The sequence below is a fragment of the Schistocerca gregaria genome, chromosome 4 (genome assembly GCF_023897955.1).
Source record: "Schistocerca gregaria isolate iqSchGreg1 chromosome 4, iqSchGreg1.2, whole genome shotgun sequence".
Classification (NCBI taxonomy): domain Eukaryota; kingdom Metazoa; phylum Arthropoda; class Insecta; order Orthoptera; family Acrididae; genus Schistocerca; species Schistocerca gregaria.
In genome coordinates, this window is record NC_064923.1 from 553,258,179 (window position 1) to 553,284,827 (window position 26,649).

Below are 26,649 nucleotides of genomic sequence, written 5' to 3' on the forward strand. Positions count from 1 at the left end.
CTACCTCGTAGTGCAACGATCAACACTGAAGCGTATTGTGCTATTCGTAGGACTCTCAGATTAACAGAAAATAGCAAATACGTAAATAACTCTCAGAAAATTGAAGAAACGACTTCAGCGTGTTCGTCACTACAAAAATGGAAAGGAACTTCTCATTCACGATAACGCAAGGCCTCACACAACTGCACGTACGCGAACGGAGTTCACAAAGCTTCATTGGACTGTTGTTTCTCATTCACCCTACAGCTAGGATCTCGCTCATTCCGACTTCCATCTGTTTGGCTCAGTGGAAGATGTTCTCCACGGAAAGCAGTACTTGGATGATTGGGGGATTATTGGTGGAGCAAGATTTTGACCCAGTGAAGGATGCATTCCACGGAAAGCAGTACTTTGATGATTAGTAGATTATTATTGATGGAGCAAGACTTTGGCCCAGTGAAGGATGCACTCGACAGAAAGCAGTACTTTGATGATTAGGAGATCATTGATGGAGCAAGACTTTGGTCCAGTGAAGGATGCACTCCACAGAAAGCAGTACTTTGATGATTAGGAGATTACTGATGGCTCAAATGGTTCAAATGGCTCTGAGCACTATGGGACTTAACAGCTATGGTCATCAGTCCCCTAGAACTTAGAACTACTTAAACCTAACTAACGTAAGGACATCACACACATCCATGCCCGAGGCAGGATTCGAACCTGCGACCGTAGCAGTCGCACGGTTCCGGACTGCGCGCCTAGAACCGCGAGACCACCGCGGCCGGCGATTACTGATGGAGCAAGCCTTTGGCCAAGCAGTACTTTGATAATTAGAAAATTATTGATGGAGCAAGACTTTGGCCCAGTGAAGGATGCACTCCACGGAAAGCAGTACATGGATGATTGGGAGGTTATTGAAGCAACAAGAGTTTGGCTCCGACGTCAACCTGTAGAGTGGTACCATTCGGACGTACAGGCCCTCCCAGTAAGATGTAAGGCCGTCGCATTGAACGGAGATTATGTTGATAAATAGGGTTTTGTAGCCAAAACAGTGGAGAATAATATGGTGTACTGTAATCTTGAACAAAACGAAACTGTTTCCAGAAACATAAAATGTGTTGCATCGCTTAGTGAACGCCCCTCGTATACATCAATACTCCGTCCGGACAGGCCTCGGAAGGCGTAACGGTACCGACCGCCCGTAGTGTCATCCACAACCGATGGGGGTCACTGGATGCGGATATGGAGGGACACGTGATCAGCAAAAAGCTCTCCCAGTCACTGTCAGTTTTCATCATTGGAGTCGCTACTTCTCAAGCAAGTACACTACTGGCCATTAAAATTGCTACACCACGAAGATGACGTGCTACAGACGCGAAATTTAATCGACAGGAAGAAGATGCTGTGACATGCAAACGATTAGCTTTTCAGAGCATTCACACAAGGTTGGCGCCGGTGGCGACACCTACAACGTGCTGACATGAGGAAAGTTTCCAACCCATTTCTCATATACAAACAGCAGTTGACGGGCGTTGACTGGTAAAACGTTGTTGTGATGCCTCGTGTAAGGAGGAGAAATGGGTACCATCACGTTTCCGACTTTGATAAAGGTCTGATTGTAGCCTATCGCGATTGCGGTTTATCGCATCGCGACATTGCTGCTCGCGTTGGTCGAGATCCAATGACTGTTATCAGAATATGGAATCGGTGGGTTCAGGAGGGTAATACGGAACGCTGTGCTGGATCCCAACGGTCTCGTATCACTAGCAGTCGAGATAACAGGCATCTTATCCGCATGGCTGTAACGGTTCGTGCAGCCACGTCTCGATCGCTGAGTCAACAGATGGGGCCGTTTGCAAGAGAACAACCATCTGCACGAACAGTTCGACGACAGCCGGAACAGCAGCATGGACTATCAGCTCGGAGACCATGGCTGCGGTTACCCTTGATGCTGCATCGCAGACAGGAGCGCCTGCGATGGTGTACTCAACGACGAACCTGGGTGCCCGAATGGCAAAACGTCATTTTTTCGGATGAATCGAGAGTATTGTTTACAGCATCATGATGGTCGCATCCGTGTTTGACGATTTCGCGGTGAACGCACATTGGTAGCGTGTATTTGTCATCGCCATACTGGCGTATCACCCGGCGTGATGGTATGGGGTGACACTGGTTACATGTCTCGGTCACCTCTTGTAAGCATTGACGGCACTTTGAACAGCGGACGTTACAATTCAGATGTGTTACGACCCGTGGCTCTACCCTTCATTCGATCCCTACACTTCAGCAGGATAATACACGACCGCATGTTGCAGGTCTTGTACGGGCCTTTCTGAATACAGAAAATGTTCGACTGCTGCTCTGGTCAGCACAATCTCCCGATCTCTCACCAATTGAAAATGTCTGGCCAATGGTGGTCGAGCAACTGGCTCATCACAATGTGTCTGTCACTACTCTTGATGAACTGTGGTATCGTGTTGAAGCTGCATGGGCAGCTGTACCTGTACACGCCATCCAAGCTCTTTTTGACTCAATGCCCAGGCGTATCAAGGCCGCTATTACGGCCAGAGGTGGTTGTTCCGGGTACTGATTTCTCAGGATCTATGCACCCAAGTTGCGTGAAAATGTAATCACATATCAGTTCTAGTATAATATATTTGTCCAATGAATATCCGTTTCTCATCTGCATTTCTTCTTGGTCTAGCAATTTTAATGGCCAGTGGTGTAGTTCCTCAACTGACCTCAGAAGGGTTGAGTACACCCCACTTGCAAACAGCGCTCGTGAGACTTAGGTGGTGACTCATACAATAGGATGCAGTAAATTCTCATTGTGTCTCTGATAACCTACTGTGGGACACATACGTTCCAATTGTAGTGAAAGCGTTAAATGGGTTTGCTAGCTTAGCTTTGGGGAAAGAAGAAGAAAGAAAATGTGGAAAACGACTGAAAATGGCGATATTGGAGGACAAAGCGAATAGGAATTGTAGTGGTCGTTGTTGATGTGCTCACGTCCTAGAGGCAGCCTCTCCCGCATGGTGTAGGCCGGCGGGTCGCCCGGCCCGTGCTGGGTGAGGTTGGGCCGCAGGCCGTACTTGGGCCCCGGGCCGAGCAGCCTGAGCGGCAGCGGCGCGCGGCGGCGCATCGTGTAGGCGGGCGCGCGCTCCTTGGTCACGTCGTGGCCCTTGTAGCCCAGCGTCGGCGGCAGCCGGTAGTCCGTCGGCCCCGCCGCTGCACAGGCCACACTCCAGTCAGCAAAGTCACGGCGCCTGCATCTGACAGCAGGCCGGTAACTTCAAATTATGTGCTGCTGTAGCATTCTGGAACACTGTTTGCTCACACGCCGCGGAGGTGGTGTTCGACAACGACCGACCACGCTCCTACGCTGCCACAGTCCTTTACTGCACCGGGAACAACATTTCAATGCCCAACTCTTGTAGTATCTCAAGTATAAACAATTTACCTTAACAGAAATACAGCATCAGCACCACGACTGAGCTATAAGAAATATGTACTCCAGAATTTCCGTCCTTATATGAGCTTGTTTTCAGAATGAGAATGATGTAAGTACGAGCTGGCTATCTGGTGTGTCTAAAATTATTACAACTTGCTAGGCAGAAACGGCAACACAGAATGCCAGGGGAGCCGCAGGCACATTTTATAGCCGGCGTTCAGACTTTGAGAAAGGCCGAATCATTGGCACGAGAGACACGGGACCATCATAGTGACAGACTGCACGCACAATTGGCTGTAACGGATGGACAGCTAAATGAGTGGTGATGACAAAGACTCAGACAGTGTGGCAAGAAGATTAGTAACAGATCCTTCCAGAAGCAGTGCAATACTGGAAGACCATCGGATTGTACGACTGGCTGTAACAAACAGATAGATCACATTAATGTGACCACCTGCCAAAAGTCTGAATCACCATATTTTGCAGCATGGGCCGTGCAGAAGGAGTGTCAGTGACGTTCTGGACGGTACCGACAGCGATTGGTTCAAATGGCTCTGAGCACTATGGGACTTTATTGCTTCAAATGGTTCAAATGACTCTGAGCACTATCGGACTTAACATCTGTGGTCATCAGTCCCCTAGAACGTAGAACTACTTAAACCTAACTAACCTAAGGATATCACACACATCCATGCCCGAGGCAGGATTCGAACCTGCGACCGTAGCGGTAACGCGGTTCCAGAGTGAAGCACCTAGACCCGCACGGCCACACCGTCCGGCTATGGGACTTTGTATCTCAGGTCATCAGTCCCCTAGAACTTAGAATTACTTAAACCTAACTAACCTAAGGACATTACACACACCCATGCCCGGGGCAGGATTCGAACCTGCGACCGTAGCGGTCGCTCGGTTGCAGACTGAAGCACCTAGACCCGCTCGGCCACCCCGGCCGGCACCGGCAGGAAAGTGGAGACAGACACACAAACTCCAGTGGAGTGGTCAGCTGCGCCAGGTTTTTCTGGTGAGGATCCATGGCACTAAAGCTCGACCCAGGTGGTCCCACAGACTCTCGATTGGTTTTAAACCGGGCGAGTTTGTGGCCAGGGGAGTACGGTAAACACTTCCTGGTGCTCTTCAAACCATGCACGTACAATGCGAGTTGTGTGACACGTTGCATTGTTCTGCCGGTAGGTGCCATTGTGGCGACGAAAAGCAGTCTGCATGTACGGTAAGCATAGATGCATAATTGTGTTAATTCATTGTGCCTTCCAGAATGGCAAGAGCACCTAGGTAAGTCCATAAAAACATCCCCCAGGCCATAACGCACCTTTAATAACATCATCGGCTTATTACTAATGCAATAGTAGCCGATATTCTGCGGCGCGTACCCTTTGCTTTCAAACGTTTCACTCCGTACACGCCAACGACCATCTGCCTGATGCAGCATAAAACGTAATTCATCTCAGAAGGCCACCAGTTGCCAATCAGTGGACGTCTAATTGCCGTACTGGGGTGCAAATTCCAGTCTTCGTAGCTGATGGACAGCAGTCAGCATGGGTGCACGACCAGGCGCCTTCTGCAGAGGCCCATACGTAGCAATGTTCCCTGAACTGTCGATGAGCAGACATCGTTGGTAGTCCTTGGTGCACATGGGCAGCCAGTTGCTCAACCGTTGCACGTCTATTCGCCCACGCACATTTCTGCAGCCGTTGTTCACCCCTGTCATCTGTTGCCCACGGTACACCACAGTTGCCTCAGCACATATTTTGGATAGCGCCGTTTCTCCATGCTACCACGGCGGCACGCAAACAATTTACAAACTCAGCCGTTTCGGAAATGCTTCCACCTTTGGCCCGAAAGTTAATGATTATGCCCTTTTGGGCGTCAGATTAATCGCTCCGTTTCCAAATTACGACTATGACTACACTGTTTCCCTCTTCTTCCTGACACCCTTTATATACATCGCTCTGCTAGTGCTGCCACCTATCGGCTGTGAGTGGTTATTGCACAGTGACGTCGAAAGTATGCGATGGTCACATTAACGTGATTCGACCTCGTAAATGTCAGTAGCTGGGAAATCTGCAACGGGGATGTCACCATGAACCATCTGGAACAAATTATTGGAAGCTGGGTCGAGATCTCGAGTAGTCACGTGTCATTTACCGATGACACCATATCACAGCAACAGAGACGTGTATGCTGTAGAGTCAACTTTTACACTGAGTGACATTCTGTGGTGTTCATCGATAGTCTCCTTTTTGTTTGTGGTTGATAACTGAATGCCAACGTGTCCGTAGACGACGTGTTGAAAGGTCACGAGAAGCCGCACTTCTCAAGACGCATACCCCTCGAATGGTGTGGGGAGATATTGGATGGAGCAAAAGAACAGATTTGATGTTTGTGGAAGGGAGACGGAATGTTCGCCAGTAAATGGAAATAACGGTAAACGCTTTTATCACATCTTTCATGACGTGCTTACTGGATGGCTTTTTCCAGTAGGGTAATGCAAGTCGCCACACCGCAGTTCAAACAAGAATGTACGGGTCCGCGACTGGCCTCCCCGGTCTTCTTGTTTGTCACCAGTAGAACATGTCTGGTATGCAATGGGAAGATGTATACTCGTACTTTCATACCAGCCTCGAGACAGCAGTCATCATAAACTGACAAGCAGGTGTCTCAGAACCGGTAATAAATTACTCAAGAAGACATTCAGAGACTTTGTTTCCGTGTCACCATGTATTCGTGCCTGTGAGTGCGCACGTCATACTGATGATGGTGACGGAGATCAGTTCCAAATGGAATGAGAGTTCAATCACTTAATTATCGTTGAGTGATGAACATCTCGAGGAAGTTTGATAGCTATCGGACTGATGCTACATTGTGTAACACTTTCCATTTCCATTGTTGTATTTTCAAAAATGAAGGTATTTATCTTTGATATACAAACGATCTTTTACTTTCCAAGAAAGAAGATTTTTATTGTTTTTATTTCTCATTCAGGATATTTTCAGTATAGTACATCTTTTAGTTTTACGGGGAAAAATCATTAGAAGGCAAGAAGTGGAAGCAAGAGAGCCTCTGTCTATGAAGGCAAAATTTTGGTGAGGATTATTTTAGAGTAAGACTGATGGAAGGAGGACCAAAAAATAAAATTAAAAAAGAAATGAAAAGTGGCTGAGTGGCAATCATACGGATCCAGTGATCCGGAGTTCGATCGCCAGTTGGCACTAGTACTTTTATTACTTCTTTCCTCTTGGGCAACATTTGTTAAACTGAAAAATGCCGAGTTCTGCCGAGATTCAGGGTCCTCGTCAAACCGAACATCCCGCTATAGCTGCCTGCATTAAGACAGTTCAGGCATCGAAGGAAGACCGCAGCATACCGGCTCCTGTAGAACCATGTCTAGTCAAGCATTGTGGTGTTCAGATTAGTCAATATCTGGAAGAACAAATTAAGCATAGCACTCTATGTCCAGAAATCTATCGAAAAACGCTATGTTGTCGAGGCTGCGGTCATGTTGTTGGGTGATCGTAGGGAAAAATTTCCAATCCACTTAATGAATGTCAGATCTCCCTGGTTTCTATAACCAAGTCAAAGTACTCACTAGTATCTGATCACAAGTTCAGTGCCGAGGAGCTGGAGAACCTCACATCGTTGCGGAAAATACTAAGAAGACCGCCTCCATAGCCGAATGGTTAGTGTCACTTCTTCGGTATGGAAAGACAAGGGTAGATTCCAGGTACCTCCTCAATTTTTTTTTCTGATGTGTGGTCGTCTGGAACAGAGTCCAGTCAGCCTCGTGAGGCCAAATGAAGACCTGCTTGAATAAAGAAGCAGGGGCATAGTCTGGTTCAATGACAGTTCGAAAACAGATCAAGGTGTTGGCGCACGGTATATGGGGTGCAACCAAAGCTGTAGAGTGCAATCTCTCTAGGGAAGATGGCCACTGTGTTTCAAGCAGAAATATCTGCTATCAGGGAGAGCGTGGAGGAGAATTTGCGGAGGTGCTACAGAGGTCGTAGCTTTTTCATTTATTCAGACAGCCAAGCAGCCCTGAAAGCACTGGCAGCCTCTGCAACAAGATCAAATATCGTGGCAGAATGCCACAGAGTACTTGTGGAGCTAGGGGAAAGCAATAGGGTAAACCTATTGTGGGTCCCTGGTCACTCAGGGATTAGTGGTAATGAGCAAGCCGATAGCTTAGCCAGGATAGGGGGCGATGACTCCATTTATTGGACCAGAACCTATCGTGACAATCACCAAGGCGATGATCAAAATAAAACTACGAGACTGGACAAGGAGACAGCAAGTAGAAGGTCCAAAAGCAAAAACATGGCAAGGTCTTAATGACGAAGCCAAGTTCCAAGAGAAGTCTCTCAAATGGTTCAAATGGCTCTGAGCACTATGGGACTTAACTGCTGTGGTCATCAGTCCCCTAGAACTTAGAGCTACTTAAACCTAACTAACCTAAGGACATCACACACATCCATGCCCGAGGCAGGATTCGAACCTGCGACCGTAGCGGTCGCGCGGTTCCAGACTGAAGCGCCTAGAACCGCTCGAAGAAGTCTCTCAATCCTGGGCTTGAACAGGACAAAAACGAAACTCATGGTTGGACTATTGATAGGCGATAGGAATTTCAGAAAATACCTACATACAATGGGGAAATAGAACAAGACCCCAAATATAGGAGGTGTGGTGTGGACGAGGAAACCGCATCACATTTAATCTTCGAATGCGAGGCACTGGAGATTAAATGACACAGAATATTCGACTCAACCAGACCTGAAGAAATTGTGTCTAGCAAAGCACTGGGAAAGGATCTCCTTGCACTGTCCAAGGGCATTGGTTGGCTTTACTAGAAACATAGGGAACCATACCGCACAATAAACTCTGTTTATTGCAGACTTGACAAATGTTGTTTTTGTTTCCCTGATAAAATCAAATAAAGAAGGAGCGGCACCATTAGGATTCATCTATTAGTAATAACGGCTACAGGAATTGGCGACGTGCTTATCAGTATCCCATGATCATACGAGGGACGTTCAATAACTAACGCAATACTTCTTTTTGTCGACACGTTTCGGTTTAAAAAAAATGCAGGATTTGTTGTGGAACAGCTGGAATATTCCTCCTACAGTTTCTTTAAGTTCCGGTGGATAGCGGCGCTATACGTAGCATTCGAAATGTTGCGCGTAACGGAAGTGAGTTCCAAGCAGAAACTATAATAACAGATACACAGGGCACAGAAGAGCATTAAAAAATAACAGCTGTCATTCTACATTTTCTAAACACTTTATGAACATGAAACACAGCCCACCAAACATCAACTCTGACTTGAAAGTTCTCAAAGGCAGAAGCAGACTCTCAAAAAAACTAATAACTGAAGACAAGTATCAAACACAAAACGCCATAACTGAAGGAAAACAAGTAATAAAGGAATTCACAGTTCTCAGGAATGAAACTCTGTTCTCTGTCCTCAAAGAACGATCAGGAAACACCCAACCCATGAACCCCCCAAATCCCTCTTCCAAACACACACAAAATAAATAAAACGAAAGATTAATAATTAAATAAATAAAACTCAGACCAGTTCACACACACACATAAAATTACGTATACACTCCACAAAGATTCAAAACACCCGTTCGGAAAGCATTCAACTGATCAGCTATCTGCCAACTTGTTTCTGTTGCTTGTAAACAGCTCGAAAAGTTACTTAGTGCAGGTCTTAACAATGAAAATAATTTAGAAACCAGCAAAAGTAAATGAAAGATATTGCAAACACACACACGCACACAGAATCTTCCACATTGTATTAGTTAACGATAGGCACATGCCCAGTCGTACATTTTCGAATAAAACAACTCCTCTGCATTATGCTCTGAATGGTTGCAGATGACAGACTGTGAAACAAAACAACTGTATGAAATTTCATGAAATTACATGAAATCTAGCAAATCCATAGCACGTTATAGCAAGGCATATACTAAAAATTTGCCAGTTTTCTTAAATGTGTAAATTTTGTCTTTAAAAACTCAAATTTATATGTTTACCAGTAGCAAAAAGCAATTTTCCTGTTTTAAAAAGTTAACATAAAACAGACTGATGATGTTGAACATGCAGCGAAACATATTTGGGGAACAAAAATTGTGTTTTGCTCAAGATGGACCCTCTCCAAAATCCAAATCTAGAGAAGGACAGTGCGAGAACTCTGCTGCCACCGTCTTACATTTCGCCTAGCGGTTATGAGAAAAAGCAAGGGACATTAGGGCGCGCATAGACGAGTACAGGTAGTCATTCCTTCTTCGCACAATACGCGAATGCAGTAGGACTGAAAATTGCCAATACTGCTACGAGGTAACATCCAGCCAGTGCAGTGGCTCGAGGGGTACAGGGAACCCCAACTGCACCGGCAAAATTTCGGAAGTTGTTGAGGATCATTCTCTGAATATTTTTCTATGAGCGCCCCGGGGTCTCTGGTGGCTCGTTACGGAATGGTTCCCAGCTGTGGTGTTTTTACAGTTTAGTGTCCTCGCCAGCAGATATCTAGATGGATGCAGATGAGCTGGTACGGGTATCGTAGAGGAATAGTGCAGAATACTGCCTCGTAGGGCATGCACGAGGCGTTGCATGGGTAGAGCCACGGACCCAGGTGTTTACCTGCCGGTAGCAATAGGCCTGGCTCGGTAGTTCTTATTCAGACATCAACTACGTCGGAGCTGGACATGGCCTGGGGCACTGTTTGCTTATACTCCGTCGCTCGAGCGGTCGAGTTGTATGTCAACCGTGCGCGTTTCTGTGTAGTGTTCGGACCCTCTGCTCAGCCGTAGACTGACTCGCACGTAGAGCTTCTTTCTCTCTTCCCGGATTCAGTTCTTCGGGCTTTTAGTCGAGCCAGCGTCAGCAGGTATAGTAAACGGCTCTGAGCACTATGGGACTCAACTGCTGTGGTCATTAGTCCCCTAGAACTTAGAACTACTTAAACCTAACTAACCTAAGGACATCACACACACCCATGCCCGAGGCAGGATTCGAACCTGCGACCGTAGCAGTCGCACGGTTCCGGACTGCGCGCCTAGAACCGCGAGACCACCGCGGCCGTCGGCAGGTATAGTAGTACAGTGTCCCAACAGTGGCGCTACCGCAATGTTGTCAAGCTGTCTAGATACAAAACACAGAACCAAAGTATTTGGGGTAACACACCGGATAAATCATAATTACACTACTACTCTGTAACGACGCACTGGAGACCACGGACCCCTTATACCAGAAAACTCAGAAAATATCCCCAAACAACATATGGTATATTGTCGGAGGGTTCGGATTCATGCTTCAGAACGAAAGAGTGCGTGCTGAAAACGTAAAGCCTCCGATTGTTTTGTATGAAAATCATTAAACCTTTTTAAAATAAAACAGACTTCATGAACCTTCTACGTATTTATTCTTCATGTCTACAAGTTTATTTCTAATCATAGTCACCCTGGCGACGAACGCAATTCTCCCAGCGAGTGATCAGTTTGTTGATACCGTCACTGTAGAATATCGACTTTGTTGACGAAGCCACAACATCACCTCTGTTTGTACCGCTTGATCAATGTCAAAATGAAGTCGTCGAAGACGTTCTTCAAGTTTTGGGAATAGATTAAAATCTTATGGGGCCAAGTCAGATCTCTGTCGAAGGATGATTGATGACGGTGAACTGAAGGCGTCGGACTGCTGCAGACGTTGCACCACTCGTACGAGATCTCACATTGTCTTGTTGAAGGAGAGGGTACCCACGTGTGGACGAACTCGTCGAATTTCGAACTCGGTTACGGCGCGCTGTTTCTCACCCTCCGACGTAGTTACGTTACACAACGCCATTTTACTCGCTACAATTCGGAGTTCCCTAACTGCAGAGGGCTGTAAATATGTACACTTAAATAATAAAGATGTACAGCACGCTCGCTCGATGCCAATCGAAGAGTTGGTACCCAATGGAGCGCGGACGGAGGCAGCCCTAATAGCAGTGTGGGGAGTCAGACGGAGTTGACTGCCTGGTGGTGGAGCATTTGTCAATTGTGAGGTAGACGTCACTGAGCGCACTGTTTCTAGATGGCTAAGGACTGATTTGAGCTGTCATCCCGGACACGAGCTTTGTGTTACCAGTAGGCCATCTTGCTCGGTTTCCAAGTCCTGTGATTAACGGTTACCTTTTGGAACAGTCAAAAAAAGCATGCTTACAGTGGACTCAACAACTTGGTAGCGTACTGTGCGCTACTGATATACACTCTAAGACAGAAAAAAAGTGCGAGGCATCACGAAGGAATTATCCACATGGAACGGAAATCGGAAGAGATGATGTGATATACGGACAAACAAATGATTACAATTTCATAAAAAATGGATGATTTATTCAAGAAAACGAGCTTTACAAATTTAGCAAGTCAATAACGTGCTGGTCCACTTGTGGTCCTTATGCGAGCAGTTACTCTTGTTGGAACTGATCAATAGAGTTTTTGGGTGTCTTTCCGAGGGATATCGTGCCAAATTCTGTCCTATTGGGTCGTTAGATCGTCAAAATCCTGATCTCCTTGGAGGATCCTACCCATAATACTCCACACTTTCTTAATTGGGGAGAGATCCGGCGACTATGCAGGACAAAGTAGGGTCTGGCAATCAAGAAGACAAGCAGTAGAAATTATCGCCTCCTATGGGCGGACATTATCTTGCTGAAATGTGATTCTAGGATAGCTTGCCATGAAGGGTAACAAAATAGGGCTTAGAATATCGCCGATGTATCGCTGTGCTGTAAGGATGCCGCAGTTGATAAACAAATGGGTCCTTCTATGAAAGGAAATGGCATCCCAGATCATCACTATTGGTTGTCTGGCCGTAAGGCGGGTGTCGGTCAGACCGGTATCCGAATGGCATCCGGGGCGTCTCCAGACACGTGTTCGGCCCAGAATCTCATTAACTAGACTAGAATTGTCTTCGGAGATGAGTCCCGCTCCGAACGGAGCCCCAATGATAAGGGAAGACGTGTCTGAGGATGCCCCAGTCAGCAGTGGGATACCAACTTGACTGTCGCACGTCTTACGGCCCGCAACCAGGAGTGATGGTCTGGGGTGACATCTCTATTCATAGAAGGAACCATTTGTTTGTCATCCGTGGCACCCTTACAGCACAGTGGTACATCGACGATATCTAAGCCTCGATTTGTTACCCTTCATGGCAAGCCATCCTGGACTTACATTTCAGTAAGACAATGGCCGCCACCTCACAGCGAGAGTTGCTACTGCTTCCCTTCGTCCTTGTCAAATTCTACCTTTTCCAGATCTCCCGAACTGGAAATGGAGCACTATGGGCACGGCCCTCCAAAGAGCCAGTGACTGAGGATGTAACTCGCCAATTGGACGTCATTTGGCACGATACACCCAGTAGGACATCCAACAACTCTGTCAATTAATGACAAGCCGAATAATTGCTTTCGTAAGGGCTAGAGGTAGAGCAACACGTTACTGACTTCCAAAACGTCTCACTCTGCAGAGGAATGTTCACTGATAGGAAACTTCCTGGTAAATTAAAACTGTGTGCCAGACTTGCTCAGTCTGCGAAGCTCTTTTTATTGAATAAATCACTCAATTTTTCTGAAACTGTAATCATTTGTTTGTCTGTAGATCTACAGCACGTCTACCAATTTCTGTTCTACCGTCATATTCGGATAATTCCGTCATGGTGCACCACTTTTCTCTTAACGGGATATGATGTCAAAGGGGCCGACTTGGACCAGGAGAGGCACCACGGGACATTTTAATTTCCTCTGTCTATACTTTGACAAATAAATTCATAAAACTTTGTCAACATGACCAGGAAGCATTCAGGATCCACACTCATAGCAATGGAAGTTCAAAAGCATAAAAACATAACTTTGTTTACATGTGAAATTTCATCATTTTTTTCACTTATTTTTAGCTGCTATTTGTTGCCATCTGTACACTTTTCTTCAGAGTAAGAGAGCTTCTTCGATGACTTTTGCACACAATACAAACCATACTTACAGGTGTATGAAACTCTAGAATTTTCCAAATATATTAAAAACTGTGGTAAAAATAGAGATAATTAACTGTGAAACTTGAGTTTTTTCTAAACATGAAGTTTAAAATGTAACAGCTCATTCATTTTTTTCATAAATTAAATAAATGCTAGAGTTTCATACACCTGTAAGTATGCTTTGTATGCTGTGCAAAATATATCGAAAACTGTCTTGAAGAAAAGTGTAGTTATAGCAACAAATGCAGCCAATAGTAAGTGGAAAAATGATAAAATTTCACATGTAAAAAAATTTATTTTGTTATTTCTTTGAACTACCACTGCTATGCGTGTGAATCCTGAATCCTTCCTTGTCGTGCTGACGAAGTTTTATTAATTTATTTGTAAAAGTATAGACAGTGCAAATGTCTTGTGGTGCCTCTCCTGTTCCAAATCGGCCCATTTGACGTCCTACACCTCTTAAAGTGTATATACAAATTTTTAAACCATCATATGAGCGAGCAACGAAAAATATGCGAAGGGCGAATGTGTGAACCACAACAACTGCCACGCAAATTCACCATCTGGATATGAATTTGAGGAACAATGGCCACGCCAGCATGGATATCGGAAGTATCACAAAGCCACACATTCTGGGAGATGGCGACGAAAGAAAGATACTACGGCCAAAACCCTTGTGCTGTACATCCCTAGGCCGACAAAAAGGGTCAGTTATGTGTTACGGAAAGGCAATATAAGATCGATATAAAAACCGATTAAGATCGGTTAATTCATCGGCCTAGGTCATATGGAACCAACTTTCATCGTTTGTGTATATCATATATCACGCATTTGTTACGTAAACGGTTCCTGTTAGTACGGTGGGAAGTTTCGCTGGACAATAATCACAGAACATACACGTCACTGCAAGCTGAAACACGCTGACAAGTCGATTGTGAATGAGTAAGAGCTGAGTAATCTAGAACACATAATGGAATTCAGCTACTAACAACTTCTCGCTACTCGCTACTTTAGCGAAAGGAGCGATTGACATCCATAAGCATGGCACCAAATTGTCATAATGCAAAGTTTCCATTTTTACCTTATTATCTGCTTTGTGTACATGTAGCATTGTATACGGAATGGAACTGAAAAATAATAATATTTCAGCAGCTTGTTATTTCTATTATGGTGCAATGCCCGTGGAAAGTAGCAAAGGACTAAAAACGCTGAGAAACAAGTACTTTGACTGGTATTCATTGTCTTGTAACCAAGGCGAAATAAATTTATAGTGTATATAGTGAGTAAATGTAAATATGATTGTAAATACAGGCATACACTTCATCTACGTCTACATCTACATGACTACTCTGCAATTCACATTTAAGTGCTTAGCAGAGGGTTCATCGAACCACAATCATACTATCTCTCTACTATTCCACTCCCGAACAGCGCGCGGGAAAAACGAACATCTAAACCTTTCTGTTCGAGCTCTGATTTCTCTTATTTTATTTTGATGATCATTCATACCTATGTAGGTTGGGCTCAACAAAATATTTTCGCATTCGGAAGAGAGAGTTGGTGACTGAAATTTCGTAAAAAGGTCTCGCCGCGACGAAACACGTCTATGCTGTAATGACTTCCATCCCAACTCGTGTATCATATCTGCCACACTCTCTCCCCTATAACGTGATAATACAAAACGAGCTGCCCTTTTTTGCACCCTTTCGATGTCCTCCGTCAATCCCACCTGGTAAGGATCCACATCGCGCAGCAATATTCTAACAGAGGACGAACGAGTGTAGTGTAAGCTGTCTCTTTAGTGGACTTGTTGCATCTTCTAAGTGCCCTGCCAATGAAACGCAACCTTTGGCTCGCCTTCTCCACAATATTATCTATGTGGCCTTTCCAACTGAAGTTATTCGTAATTTTAACACCCAGGTACTTAGTTGAATTGACAGCCTTAAGAATTGTGCTATTTATCGAGTAATCGAATTCCAACGGATTTCTTTTCGAACTCATGTGGATCATCTCACACTTTTCGTTATTTAGCGTCAACTGCCACCTGCCACAGCATACAGCAATCTTTTCTAAATTGCTTTGCAACTGATACTGGTCTTCGGATGACCTTACTAGACGGTAAATTACAGCATTATCTGCGAACAACCTAAGAGAACTGCTCAGATTGTCACCCAGGTCATTTATATAGATCAGGAACAGCACAGGTCCCAGGACGCTTCCTGGGGAACACTTGATATCACTTCAGTTTTACTCGATGATTTGCCGTCTATTACTACGAACTGCGACCTTCCTGACAGGAAATCACGAATCCAGTCGCACAACTGAGACGATACCCCATAGGCCCGCAGCTTGTTAGAAGCCGCTTAAAGGAACGGTGTCAAAAGCTTTCCGGAAATCTAGAAATACGGAATCAACTTGAGATCCCCTGTCGATAGCGGTCATTACTTCGTGTGAATAAAGAGCTAGCCGCGTTGCATAAGAACGATGTTTTCTGAAACCATGCTGATTACGTATCAATAGATCGTTCCCTTCGAGGTGATTCAGTCCGCTTTATAGTTCAATAACAGACAAATTCAGAATGAAAACAGTAGAAGTAAAATAAAGGGTACCTTGCAACAAACCAAAACCCTTGGAACAATGTTGAGTAGGACACAACGTGCAAAACTCAGATGAGACATCAAACAGGCTTACTCATAACACTGCACTGGGCCGGCCGAAGTGGCCGAGCAGTTCTAGGCGCTTCAGTTTGGAACCGCGCGACCGCTACGGTCGCAGGTTCGAATCGTGCCTCGGGCATGGATGTGTGTGATGTCCTTAGGTTAGCTAGGTTTAAGTAGTTCTAAGTTCTAGGGGACTGATGACGTCAGAAGTTAAGTCCCATAGTGCTCAGAGCCATTTGAACCAATTTTTTTTTTCATTGTCATCAGACGGAAAAATTTGGAATTTTCGAGGCCGTCAACACCAAAGATAGTCACTGCGCACTAATTTAACCCACAATTCTAAGAGTACATGGTATGTAATAATACAAAAAAATCGAGGTGCTTCACGACAGTTAGAGCACGGATAAAATTTAATCATTGGATGTTCAAGTAACAACTCTATCGGTTCAACCAAGGTGGCACCACTCCATGTGTTTGTAGAGAGGAAGAAGATCCAAACCATATATTCTTACAATGTCTTCGGAACACATATTGCATAAATGTACTTGCAAGTAATCTTCGGGCTCTTGGCCATCAGTTCCCAACCAGCCTACAAACCTTTTTAGCACCCGACTACATAGTACTCTGTCAGAACAGGCCTCGGAACGCCTCAGGGTACCGACCGACCCCTGCGTCATCCTCATCCGATAGGCGTCACTTGATGCGGATATGGAGAGGCATGTGGTCAGTACACCGATCTCACGGCCGTTCTGTTTTCGTGACTGGAGCCGTTACTTCTCTATCAACAAGCTCCTCAATTGGTTTCGCAAGGGCTGAGTGCACCCTGCTTGCCAACTGCGCTTGGCAGACTCGAATGGTCACCCGTCCAAGTGCTTGTCAAAACGGGCAGCGCTTAACTTCGTTTATCTGAACGGAATCGGTGGACCACTGCGGTAAGGCCGTTGACCCAACGATATAGCAACGTATAAAACACTGTACGAGTTTCTCAACAGTACCGACTTCCTGTTATAGCTCCCTGCACTGCTAATACAATGCTCTTGGTAATTAAAATGACAGTGGAAGGAGACTATCCCAGAAGTGTACAACAACGATTTATCACTTATTATTGTGTTGCCAATAGGATTTTCATAGTATACTATCTCGTGTATTCTAGGTGTTTCATTTTCTTCTTGTTTAATCGTTTCGGTATACCGTGGATGTGAAAACTTGTTTTATGTCGGTATCTGTCCTTTGTTAAGCCTATGTAACTTAAACTATTGTATACTCCGTGTTGTCAAAAACAAACTGTAGTACAACATTTTTGAGCACGTTTCGAAAGCGAATAAATTAAAAAATTCATAAATACAACTCTAATCCTCAACTGTCGCTGACATTGTTAGAATTTTTTCATTACCACACAAATATTTGAATGCTTACTTGAGTTCGCTCGACGAAAGATCCGTACCCAAAGACTCGAATGTTGCACAGGTCACACCAATATTCAAGAAAGGTATTAGGAGTAATCCACTAAATTACAGGCCCATATCGTTAACGTCGATATGCACCAGGATTTTGGAACGTATGTTGTGTTCAAACATTATGAATTACCTCGAAGAAAACTGTCTATTGGCACACAGTCAACATGGGTGTAGAAATCATCGTTCCTGTGAAACACAACTAGCTCTTTATTTATATGAAGTGATGAGTGCTATTGACCAGGGATTTCAGATCGATTCCGTATTTCGGGATTTCCGGAAGGCTTTTGACACTGTACCACACAAGCAGATTGTAGTGAAATTGCGTGCTTATGGAATGTCGTCTCAGTTATGTGTCTGGATTTGTGATATCCTTTCAGAGAGGCCACAGTGCGTAGTAATTGACGGAATGTCATCGAGTAAAACAGAAGTGATTTCTGGCGTTCCCCAAGGTAGTGTTATAGGCTCTTTGCTGTTCCTTGTCTAGATAAACGATTTAGGAAACAATCTGAGCAGCCGTCTTCGATTATTAGAAGATGACGCTGTCGTTTAACGACTAATAAAGTGATCAAAAGATCAAAACAAATTGCAAAACGATTTAGAAAAGATATCTGAATAGCGCGAAAATTGGCAGTTGGCCCTAAATAACGAAAAGTGCGAGGTCATCCACATGAGTGCTAAAAGGAATTCGTTAAACTTCGGTTACACCATAAATCAGTGTAATCTAAAAGCCGTAAATTCAGCTAAATACCTAGGTATTACAATTACGAACAACTTAAACTGGAAGGAACACACATAAAACGTTGTGGGGAAGGCTAACCAAAGACAGCGTTTAATTGGCAGAACACTTAGAAAATATAACAGCTCTACTAAGGAGACTGCCTACACTACGTTTGTCCGTCCTCTTTTAGACTACTGCTGTGCGGTGTGGGATCCTTACCAGATAGGACTGACGGAATACAGCGAAAAAGTTCAAATAAGGGAAGCACGTTTTGTATTATCGCGAAATATGGGAGACAGTGTCACAGAAATGATATAGGATTTGGGCTGGACATCATTACAAGAAAGGCGTTTTTCGTTGCGTCGGAATCTTCTCACGAAATTCCAATCACCAACTTTCTCCTCCGAATGCGAAAATATTTCGTTGACACCGACCTATATAGGGTGAAACGATCACAACGATAAAATAAGGGAAATCAGAGCTCGTACGGAAAGATGTAGGTGTTCGTTCTTTCCGCGCGCTATACGAGATTGGAATAATAGAGAATTGTGAAGGTGGTTCGAAGAACCCTCTGCCAGGCACTTAAATGTAATTTGCAGAGTATCCATGTAGATGTAGATGTAGATCAGTGATGTGTAACATGTGCTGTTGCTGTCTCCTCAGGCCATGACCTCACTATTTTAGGAATGCTCCTGTTGGTTGAATCTGTCTGTAGTTAAAGTTATCCAAATTTTTTTCACGCATTCAGTAAGTCTGACACATAAAGAGTCGTAATGTTTCCATTTTTCTGCAACGAACATGACCAGAAAGTGTAACAAAGAGTAAAAGGAAGAGCGTATTGTTATTTTGTGTGATCGCACATATTGATGTAAGAGTTTCCTTTCTAATGTAAAGTACCATAATTTACGCCTAAATTCCAAGACATTATTGTTTAAGAAAGAAAGAACGTAGACATTTAAAAAAAATATTCCTGGTGAGAAGAAGACCGTTTGCTATAATTTTACTTTACGTCTAAATTCCGCGAAGAAATAGTGCTTATAAGGAAAAAGAGTGGAGAAAATTGGCGGCATTGTTCTTGGTGGAAAAAACTCGAATTCGCCAGCTACAACTTTCCGAGGGAATAATAGCCTTGTAAGCCACAGCCGCGAATTTCATTTTTGTTTTTAATTGTTCACAGTTTGTAACTTCTCAGAAACCTACCTTTCTGTCTCTGTAGATCGATGATCGAAGGCCCCATATTCCTCAGCGGGAGTTTACTTCAGCTTTTTAGAAACGTCTTGATTGCCACATAACCCTGGAAACGCATTACTGCAACAATTATGATATGTAGTGTACGACGGGCCTACTAGAAAAAAACTGGAAATGTAATGGTATTACCATCAATAAAGCCCGCTTTATACGAGCGACTTTCTGGTCAATACTGACTACTCGAAGTGAATACACCTTTCGTGCCTACACGAAAGCCGGCCGGAGTGACCGAGCCGTTCTAGGCGCTACAGCCTGGCACCGCGCGACCGTTACGGTCGCAGGTTCGAATCCTTCCTCGGGCATGGATGTGTGTGATGTCCTTAGGTTAGTTAGGTTTAAGTAGTTCTAAGTTCTAGGGGACTGATGACCACAGCACTTAAGTCCCATAGTGCTCAGAGCCATTTGAAGCACTTTTTGAACCTACACGTAAATCAGCAAGCAACCACGAAGCGAGCGTGTCTATGACGTCAATTATCCATAGACTGTGCCGAGTGAGGAGTTCTAAATTTTCCGAGTATGCTGCACACTTGATCTTTATAGGTTCTTTGCTTTGTTTTTCGTCTCTCATTTAAAAGTTACAGAAGGTCCTGGTATTTTTCCTACTAGTGTTTTCCTGCAAGAGAGATGAGATATTTCAAATCAAAAAGGCAGTTACGTGTTACAGAGAAAGAGCCTATATTATAAGGACGTAAAGAGATAACCCGGTTGTAAAGAAAATTATTTTAACAGTGCAAAAATTAGAAATATTTGGCGAGAGATGTTATTTGGCACTTAGCAAGAAACCAAGATACAAAGGATAAACGAAAAAGGCGCTGTTTGCTGCATTCTAGATATTCTTTTATGTGTCTGCAAGTATATATTTTCTCGAACAAATAAATGTTTGTTAGACACTTTTCGTAATCTTTCAGTTCTTAGACGTGCAAATAATTCACCACACGACCTTTCCCAAGAATGTGCACTATGCACTCTGCTTTTGTCGTTAACAAACGATATCATCATTGCTTGTTCTTAAATTTTGCATTATATTTGATTTTTTTGTAAAAGGGATAGTCCCTCATAACCTCACTTTCGCCGTTCGGATGTCAAACTGCTCAGCAGACAGCGCTCACAACTTACGTAATTTTGCACTAAATGAGTATGACCACTCGCGACAGACTCAGTACAGGAAAAACACGCCAGGGGCACTTGTCTCGAGCACACGCTTTGAGACAACAAATTCGATCGTGTAAAAAGGGCTTAGCTTTGCACAAGCTGCTGATAACAGTTCACAATGAAAATAATTTATTTCTCTCCTTTATTTTCCCCAATTACTTCGTGTTTTTCCTTTTCCCACCTGTCGCGTATTTCTGAGGCTGAGATGAGGGACCAACTTATCATTTTGTTTAACCAGCTATCGAAGCGCGCGTAAAGCACCCGCAGATGAGCAGCATTACTTACACTCAGGTCGCAGAAGTCATGGGATAGCGATATGCACATATAGAGATGGCGGTGCTATCCCACACACAAGATATAAATGGGAAGTGCACTGGCGAAGCAGTCATTTGTATTCAGGTGATTGATGTGACAAGGCCTCCGACGTGATTATAGTCGCCCGACGGAAATTAACGGACTTCGAACGTGGAATGGTAGTTGGAGCTAGAAGTTTGGGGCATTCTGTTTCGGAAATGGTTAGGAAATTCAATATTCCGAGATCCAAACTTCCAAGAGTGCGCCAAGTATACCAAATTTGAGGCATTACCTCTCACCACGGTCAAGGCAGTGGCCGACGAAGTTGGCGAGCAACACTGCGTGAAGTAACCGCAGAAATCAATGTGGGGGCGTGTGACGGACGTATTCGTTACTACAGTGCGGCAAAATTTAGCGTTAATGGGCTATGGCAGCAGACTACCGACGCGACTGCCTTTGCTAACAGTACTACGATGGCTATTCAGAAAGTGGGGAACGTTTCTGTCTGATGCCGCTAGGCGCGCGCCGATCGCGTATATTTTGGTATGTGCGTGCTCGGGAGCTCAGCCGGCATCCATCCGTGACAGCGGGAACGTCTCTGCGCGTCTGGTTTTTTCAATATTTGAATCTTAAATGTGCATTACAATCGAAAATCCCGCCAGTTGTGAGGTGCGATCTGTGATCCGGTATTGTTGACAAAAAAACTGAAACCCTTAGAAATATATGGTGAACTGTGCGAAGTGCACGGAAACAGGCGGGCGAGACTCACTGGCTGAGGCCTCAGGCGGCAGAATTTTATGACGAAGGTCTTTCAAAGCTTGTCCACCGCTATTATAAGTGCCTCAATGTGTTTGGTGACTATGTGGAAAAGTAGTATGTCAGTCGCTCTTTCAGATGTATGTAATAAAATGTATTTCTTGTAATTAGTTTTTTTAATGCCAAAACGTTCCCTGCTTTCTTGAATAGCCCTCGTACACCGTCTGTAGCGCCTCTCCTGGGCTCGTGACCATATCGGTTAGACCATAGACGAAGGAAAATCGAGGCCTGGTCAGATGAGTCTCAATTTCAGTTGGTAAGAGCTGACGGTAGGGTTCGAGTGTAGCGCAGATCCCACGAGGCCATGAATCTAAGTTATCAACAAGGCACTGTGGAAGCTGGTGGTGGCTCCATAATGGTGTGGGCTGTGTTTACATGAAATGAACTGGGTTCTCTGGTCCATCTGAATCGATCATTGATTGGAATTGGTTATGTTCGGCTACTCGAAGACCACTGCAGCGTTTTATGACTTCATGCTCCCAAACAACGATGGATTTTTTTGTGGAGGATGTAACGTTCCCTGGCAGCACACACAATATTAATAAAATGAAATGACATTTCATTGCACTATGTACGCCGCTATTAAGCAATTCGAATGTACTGTAATTGTTTAACAAAAAATGTTATTTAATTTTGTACAGGACGTTGGTTATTATTGTAATATTTTCTGTAATAATATTCTCGATGTATTTACGATTGTAATATTTCTATACTCATAATGTAATTACGAAATATGTTAATATCTGCGACGAAAAATATAAAATATAGCCACAGATGAAAATAATGTTGTAAGATTACAAAGAGATATTCAAAATCAGCAGTAGTATAAAAAGCGCTACATAATGTGTATTCTTTGTCGGCTTCCTCTAGAGCTGAGAGAGAGAGAGGAACCTGTGACGTAGCATTATATGAATGAGTAGACTTCTTTTGTCTGTATCTATCTATAGCCGCCATTAGAGGAGAAATCATCAAGGTGTGTAATTAGAATTATTGTTATGGTCTAAATACATTATAATTTATCAAAATTGAGTATTACTAATGTAAATTAGCTTGTAAATATTTCTTTAAAGAATTTTCAGCACTTTTAGCGATTATCGTTGGTGTTGCTGGGCTGTGCCGCGAACGACGAATTGCAGCGGCGGCACATTTAAAAAATTGTTCCACCATAAAATTAACCAAACCCGTAAATCGGGAGCAGGTAAAATTAGCAGTGAATTACGAAATATTTTTCTTTTTCAGCGATCCTGAGGCTGACAAAATTTATTACTGATTTTACATTTGTGCATTCATAGGCGGATAATTAACATTGAAGTTGTTAATGTATTGGTTCTTTCCATTTCTAAAGCAAATAACTTAAATGTATAGTGAAGTGTGTTTTGTCAATGATAATTAAACGTTCAGGTCGGCTTGGCAATATTTAACCATTTTATGCTAACAGAGACAGTCTTGCGTTCCATAGCTAACGCCGGGAAAGAATTCAGTAAATATTTAAAAACCCACTGCACCTAGAAAATGTGTGCCAAGGCCGAATTACGTTTAAAAAATTTAATTTAAATAAGTTTCAAATAATTGTTATTAATCAGTTAGTTTGAATTTATCAGCATGAGAGGGTTGCTAAGGTTCACGTAATTTTAAATGTGCTTAATTCTGTCTAAATGAATTTTTTTACCACACGTAAATAAGGGGTTCTACAACAAAGTTCTTACTGAAAGAGTAAATAACATAAATATTTAAAGTCATTTCCCCCCATTTTCATTTTCATCCATTCACATTTTTTACATAATCCAAATATTTCTTTTATTTTTTTTCTTGTTAAAAGGACAATGTGCTATGTCATAGGGCCACAACAGTTCGCCATTGGTTTAAAAAATATTCTGGTCAGTTCGCCCAAATGATTTGGCCACCCAGATAGCCCATATGAATCCTATCGAATATTTATGAGACATAATCGAGAGGGGCAATTGGTGCACAAAATCCTGCACTGGCAACACTTCCACAATTATTCACGGCTGTAGAGGCAACATGGCTCCATATTTCTGCAGGGGACTTCCAACGACTTGTGGAGTTCATGCCACTACGCCAGGGATAAGGAGGTCCGACCCGATATTAGGAAGTATCCCGTGACTTCTAACACGTCAGTGTAGCCTGGTACACCATTTGATAAGGGTTAAGCTCAACTGCACATCTCCAAAGTCATCGACGAAAGCCTTATGCTGTACGATCAATTCTAATATGGAGAACAAAGGCTCGTGTGCCTTTTGTCTGGCTCACATGGTGGCTTTGAAGTGAGGGCACTTAGGAAGGCAGATATTCTGCATCGTAGAGTAAGTGTGAGTTTTTGCAGTGCAGATCCCAAGGCTTTCAGAAAGCCAGAAACTTGTCGACGTCTTATCTTCCTGAGAAACTTTTACAGCAAGGTTAGACAGACGTTACTGGTAGCTCTATTGCTTGCCATTGTTTGATAGTATGCAACCTGGACAGACGTTGGCAAAGATGGCGCCAAATGTAAATTCTGAGTTCGTTGTTCAGATGATGTAACTCGTAAAAACCGAGGTAAGGTGTTCAACTCGCGAAAATTTCACCGTTTATAGTAATTTATCTCGGGTGACGTAATATCGAAAGCAAGCGAAACAAGTGAGGGTAGATCTATCAACGCGGTTACTAGATCCCGCGCACAACTTCAACGTCATTTCACGACCTGTCCGTATGTAAAATTCCTTGGGTCGAACTGGATAACAACTTAAAATGCACAACTGATTGACCAATTCATACAGTATATCGCGTGCATATATACAGGTTTTAAAACTATTAAAACATAAAACTGAATGAAAAGTCCAGATGTCCACAGAAGCGGTTTTTAATTGAAATCGATTAGAGACACACGTAACCGGTTTCGCAACTTTTAAGTTTCATCTTCTGGTATATTACCTGTACAGAAATTTTTATAAGTTAATACGTTAATAATGGGGAAATTAAGTTATCTGGTACAACTTTGTTTGGACTCTGCTACTCACTCCAACTGCCATCTAGTGGCAGCTTCAAACTGGGCAGGTCAGACTGTCCAGTATAGTCTGCTCCCTGTCGGACGAATTTGCAACCTATGTGCAGAAGTGGATCTCCCAGGTCCTTTGTGCGTGCAGGTAGGATTAGCCGTTGTAACAGCCGAACAGGTAGCTGCGAGACCCCGTAGCGTATGTCTTCCAGCTAAGCCAGGAGCCACAGTTGGCACTTACAATGTTGGGTCTAATGGTATAGGGAGCTATTAAGGATACCGCACGGTAACAGCTGGCGTGGCTAGGCAAAGTTCTCAACTTTCACTCGGTGAAACCAATAAAAACGAAGGAATGCAATTAGGAATCAGAAACTGAGCCATGATTAAAATGAAATGAAATGGGGACGGTCCCCATGCAACGTGGAACATCTGCCAAAAACAGGACTAATCTGTGTTAAAATCATGAACTGTCATCACTTTATTGATTAAAATATGTTCGTGTGGGCTTAAGTGAAGCAACGGACGATGCGCCTTGTAAATGTTACCAATGAAAAAATTGGGCCCTGACTGAAGAATTAAAAAATGTGAATGTTGAAAACAAATATTCATTTATAGAAATACACTGAAAAATTGTTTTTAACGTGATTTAGGGGCTACCAGTGATCGAAAGGAAAAAGACTATGCTGAAGGTAAAACTTATCGAAAGCCGACACACTTATGTGTGTTTGTGACCAACATTGTAGTAATCGTAGTGGATGATAGCACAAGATAAAAGATGTCCACAGTGCATTGCCGGGGCGTATGCGATGGCTGCCATCCTGGTACTGAGCCGGTTATGTAAATTGAACTGACGCGGGCAGCAGGCAAGATAAGAGAAGCTCGCTGCTGGTGCTCTGTTGAGGAACTGTGGTCGCCATACGAACTATTAGACTCGGCTATCCGTATTACGTAATGACAGAACTCTCTAATACAAATATAGTAATGTTACTGAGGTGAAATTTTTAAAAAAAAATGCTGCTTATTTCTATAACATTAAAATAGTGTAAACATTAAATGACCTATATGTGTACCAGTATTGGGAGTAAACTCACAAATTAACAAAAACTGTAATAAGCTAAACAACTAATTAGATACAGAGAAATAGTCAAAATTGATCATTAAATCTCAATGTATTAATTCCACATAGTTATTGAGAGTATTATTAGGGGACTGACTATGGACTTTACTATACCTCTCTCCCCAAGCACATTTAAAACGCCACCCTTACTTGTAATTTAAAATGGAGTCAACATTTGAATAAACTAATAGCCAGGCTCAGTTCATTGTGTTATGACGTCAGAAACACAGGGTGTTCACTCAAACCTCCCTGATTTCAAGGACCCAGGAGAGAAAATCCACAGTAGATACGACAATGAAAAATGCACGGCATTGCAGAGCATCTCAAACAATTTACATTCCCGCGTCATAAGTGCCAAGTATCGTCGCCAGAGTGCAACATGGTCACATGAAGTGAAAATGGGGACTCCACAGCAGTGCGCGCAAGCAGTAGTGTAGTTTGTAGAAACAAATTCGCCGATTACTGTGCAAATAAATTATCGTCGTGTGTATGAATGAGATCCATCCGATATAAAAACAATTAAGGAATGGTATAGGAAGTTTCTGTCAACAGGAAGTGTTCTGAATCATTGTGACAGTGCACGTTACGGAGTTCCAGAAGAGACAGTGGAGGACATCAGACAAACTTTTCTCAGAAGCCCACGTAAGTCAAATCGTCAAGCATCTAGGCAACTTGATGTATTTCGATCAACATTTCATCGTGTAGTTCACCAACGTCTTCGTATGTGTGC

At 43.5% G+C, this 26,649-nt stretch overlaps 1 protein-coding gene across 1 annotated transcript in view; it reads right to left on the reverse strand.

Moving 5' to 3' along the window:
- LOC126267807 (outer dense fiber protein 3-like protein 2) overlaps nucleotides 1-19,537 on the reverse strand; it is a 66,659-nt gene extending 47,122 nt beyond the window's left edge. Inside the window, exons 1-2 of the mRNA XM_049973113.1 lie at nucleotides 19,501-19,537; nucleotides 2,989-3,207 (exon numbers count right to left, since the gene is read on the reverse strand). Of these exons, the coding sequence (XP_049829070.1) occupies nucleotides 2,989-3,207; nucleotides 19,501-19,537 (256 nt within the window). The remainder of the gene's footprint in view (nucleotides 1-2,988; nucleotides 3,208-19,500) is intronic.
- Nucleotides 19,538-26,649: the final 7,112 nt, after the last annotated feature.